The sequence below is a fragment of the Gopherus flavomarginatus genome, chromosome 11, assembly GCF_025201925.1.
Source record: "Gopherus flavomarginatus isolate rGopFla2 chromosome 11, rGopFla2.mat.asm, whole genome shotgun sequence".
In the NCBI taxonomy this organism is placed as follows: Eukaryota; Metazoa; Chordata; order Testudines; family Testudinidae; genus Gopherus; species Gopherus flavomarginatus.
The window spans coordinates 50,587,220-50,590,846 of record NC_066627.1 but is presented as its reverse complement, the minus strand read 5'-3'; the positions used below and the strand labels follow the sequence as shown (position 1 = coordinate 50,590,846).

Below are 3,627 nucleotides of genomic sequence, written 5' to 3'. Positions count from 1 at the left end.
TAACGTCTCTCTCTGTGTCTCCCTCCCTGAGTCTCTTGTGCAATGTTTCTATGTTCCCAGGGCTGAGATGCAGCTGTGGGGGTGGGACGTTAGCTCCACAAGGCAGCCGTGTGTGCTAGGGAGGGGGGGCTGAGTGTTTGTCTAATAGATCTGTGCCAAAGGCAGGCCGCCTGCCTGGGAAGGGCCTGCAGCCTCAGACAGAGAGGCGCCTGTGTACACCTGGGGAAGGTCAGGTTAAATAACTGCACATTCCTTAGCACACAGCTGATTGAAACATTAACAAACGGGCAGGCTGAGCCAGGCTCCAGATGGGCTGGGAGGGAGCCAAAAGGGAAAGAACAGAGCAACTCAGGAGAGGGAACAGCCGGCTCCTCCACTGGTGGCTGTGGCGGGGCGGGGGGGGTCCTGTTAAACAGCAGAAACCTCAAAGCAAAACTGTTTTACCCCCCACCCTGAGTCCAGCCAGCTCCCGGCTCCCTCCCAGCACCTGCACTGGGCAGAGGGGTTGGCACCTCAGCTTTACTTTTAATTGGGGGGAAATATAGTTTAATGGTTAAAAACCTCTAAGACCAAATAGAAGCAGGGTGGTGGAAGTTTAGAAGACAGTGTGATGGAGGGGAGCGTGAGGATTAGCCTCTGCAGAATACAATGGAGGTGCAGCTGTTAGGGGGATTTAATTTGTGTCTCAGTCCTGGTGCATCCCACACTCCCATTTAAACACAGCTGATAGTGGAAGGGGGCAAGTTATCAGTTAACACGGACAAGATTGGATACAGAAGAGTACGAAGCTCCAACTAAGCTGCTATTGAGGAAGGACAGTGAATAGATGGACTGAGGTCTTCCTCCCTCCCCAAAATGGGCTGTAACTAGGCTTAGATTTCGTTGGTAATGTCACTGCACACAGCATATTTCCATTAATAATCAGAGTTTATAGATGGCAAAAGTAATAAAATGTGTGAACTGCTATTCAATTTAAGGCTATTTACTTCCTAGATGGTGATGTGTTTTTAAAGTGATAAAGTATTAGCTTTTTCAATCTCAACAGCTGTCATTCTAGTTAACACCTCTGGTGTCTCTCCCTCCCCTCCCCATTCCCAAAACTGGGGGAATTTAAGCTCAGAGAAGGTTAGAATAAACATTTTTATACCTCTGATAAAATATCAAGTTGAGTTCTGTCCACTTGGACCAGTCACCCAAACTGGCTGGCCCATCACTTTCTGCCAGTAAGCCAGGACATACTCCAGCAGCAACGAGCCAGGAGGTTGGTACTGGCCCAGCAGGTCCTTACAGGAGAGATCAGCACAGTTAGTCAACCTGATCCCTCCCCAGCATACCTATTACATTGCCCATGAGAGGCATCAGTCCTGGACAGCTGCAGAGGATTTACCTCATCTGAGAGTCCCAGGATTTCACTCCACCACAGTGCACTTCCATGACTAGATGAACCCAGGCTGTAGTTGCTCAGGGTTTCGGACTGACTGAACCAGGGCTCATACTAATGCAGGCACATGTGGCCTTTATGAAGTGATTCAATAAATGAACCAGTTTGTACCCACTGCCCTAAAATTTACTAGTGCTGGTCACAGAGCCAGGTCCAGCAAAGCACCATTTAAAGCCCTGTTTAGAAGGGCCCCATTGACTGGTAGGGGCAGAGGGGAGCCGGGGCACAGAACTACAAAAGGAGACAGTTCTCCATAACAATCAGTATTTGTTTAATAACAAAAACTCCAACTATTGTAGAACAATATTCTCGGTAGCATCATTGTAATATACAATACAGGGAATATTCTCAGCAATCTGAGAAGGATACAGGTTTCATTTTTTTAATATAAAGTTAAGAGAGTCTCCAATACAGAAAAGTCTCAAGAGTCTTTGATGTTGCAGCAGCAGCTGAAGAGCCAGGGCTGTTACAAATAGCCCCAGTCCTGGTTCCTGTTCCTCCTTCTAGGATCCCAGAAGGCTCCACACGCAGGTGAACAGGAAGGCTCAGCACAAACTCCCCATCCTCATCTCCTTCCAGAGACTTGCCACAGCTATCCCTTCAGACGACCCCTGTGGAGCTAGAGAGGGGGAGACACCAGCCAGACCTCCCCCTTATGGGGAATAGAGTTACTGCTCCTCAGCCCTAGGAGTGCTCCATGCTCCCAGGCAGGCACTCAGTGGCAGAGGATCCTGTCGCTGGCACTCACACAGGCAGCCTGCTGGAACAGAGAGGAGGCAAAGGGTAAATCACAAGTCTGGGGCCATGGTCCTGCTCAGTCTCCTCTTGCTGCAGGCTTCCCTCCTCCCCATCTCATGCCTTCAGGAGAAAGGCCACTGCCCATCACCACAATGTCACATAGGGACCTAGCCAGGGTCACTCCAGTTCTCCTGCAACCAGGCCAGACCTCTCACAGTCACAGCCTTAGAGATATAAGTAGAGACTATTCCCAAGCCGCCTCCCCACCCCTATTAGCCTTGCCTGGGGCAGAAGGCTCCAGGAGCTGGCTACACTGGGCCTCCCCAGGCCTGGGAGCCAGATCCTGGGAACCCATAGCAGCAAAGGCAAGTACAATCACTCTTTCCCCAGGCACTGCTATGAGGAAGCCCACAGCAGGCTGGTCAGGTCGTTCTCTTCCTTTGGAGTGGGATTTCCAGACACAGGAGCAGGGGACCTCAAGGGACGGGGGAGAGGAGGCACTGGAGCCCAGCACAGGTGTGGGGGAGCCCAGGAAGCCCAGGTCAGATGGCAGCAGAGGGGAGTAGTCAGGGAAGCGGGCAGAGGGGCTCAGAGCACAAGGACGGGGAGCAGCAGCCGGCGGGAAAGGGAGAGGGGCCCCGAAGCAGCCGTCTCACCTCCGCGGCGCCGCCAGGCTCCCCGTCGGGGCCGCCCCCCAGGGGCTGGCCGCGGGCCGGCGGGTGCTGCAGCTCCAGCTGCAGGTCCCAGATGTAGTCGATGACGTGCTGCAGGATCTCCACCTTGGAGACGCGGCGGTGGCGGGGCAGGGTGGGCACCAGCGCCTGCAGCCGCGAGTAGCAGCCCTTCATGTCGTAGAGCAGCGAGGCGGCGGCGGCCGCCTGCTCCGCCTGCTCCAGCAGGGGCAGCCCCCGCGGGGAGCCGCCGCCGGCCCGCGACAGCGACACGCTCTGCTCCGAGAGGCAGCGCACGGCCTCGCCCGCGCCCCCGCCCAGCCGCACCCGCTTCAGGGGGCAGCTGGGCCCGGGGGAGGCGGCGGCAGCGCTGGCGACCTTCATGCTGGACTGAGAGCAGGACAATGATCCGTCGGCGGCAGGACCCTGCGAAGAGCACTGGCTTACCCGCGGCCGCGCCGGCTACTTATAGAGTGCGGGGCCCTGGGGGCGGGGCCAGCTCCCTGCCCGAGCAGCCAATCCGACAGGCCCTCCTTGAGGGGGCGTGGTTTCCAGCCCGCCCTCCGCCCTTCTCCCTGCCGCGCGTTTGGAGAGGGTTTTAAAGGGACAGTGACGCGCAGAGACAAATGGGTTTGGGGGCGGGAGGGTTTCACGTGCGTGGGGAGTGGGGTGGCGCGCAGGTGGAGGCCGCTTGAGGGCATCTGGCTGAGAAAGGGGGAGGATTAAAGGAATGTGACAAGCACTTGGAATGGCTTTTTAACGACCGTTCCGACACCG

General features: G+C 55.9%; 1 protein-coding gene across 2 annotated transcripts; it reads right to left on the bottom strand.

The window, feature by feature from the left end:
- Window positions 1-1,695: 1,695 nt before the first annotated feature.
- Window positions 1,696-3,399, bottom strand: ID1 (inhibitor of DNA binding 1). 2 transcript variants are annotated; one of them, XM_050918436.1, is made up of 2 exons: window positions 2,836-3,399; window positions 1,696-2,201 (listed from the first exon to the last, which is right to left on the bottom strand). In XM_050918436.1, exons 1-2 carry the CDS (start codon window positions 3,232-3,234, stop codon window positions 2,157-2,159), a joined length of 444 nt encoding a protein of 147 aa, XP_050774393.1. In that variant the 5' UTR covers window positions 3,235-3,399; the 3' UTR covers window positions 1,696-2,156. The 2 variants fall into 2 exon arrangements, with proteins under 2 accessions (XP_050774393.1, XP_050774394.1); XM_050918437.1 differs by having other exon boundaries at window positions 1,696-2,198.
- Window positions 3,400-3,627: the final 228 nt, after the last annotated feature.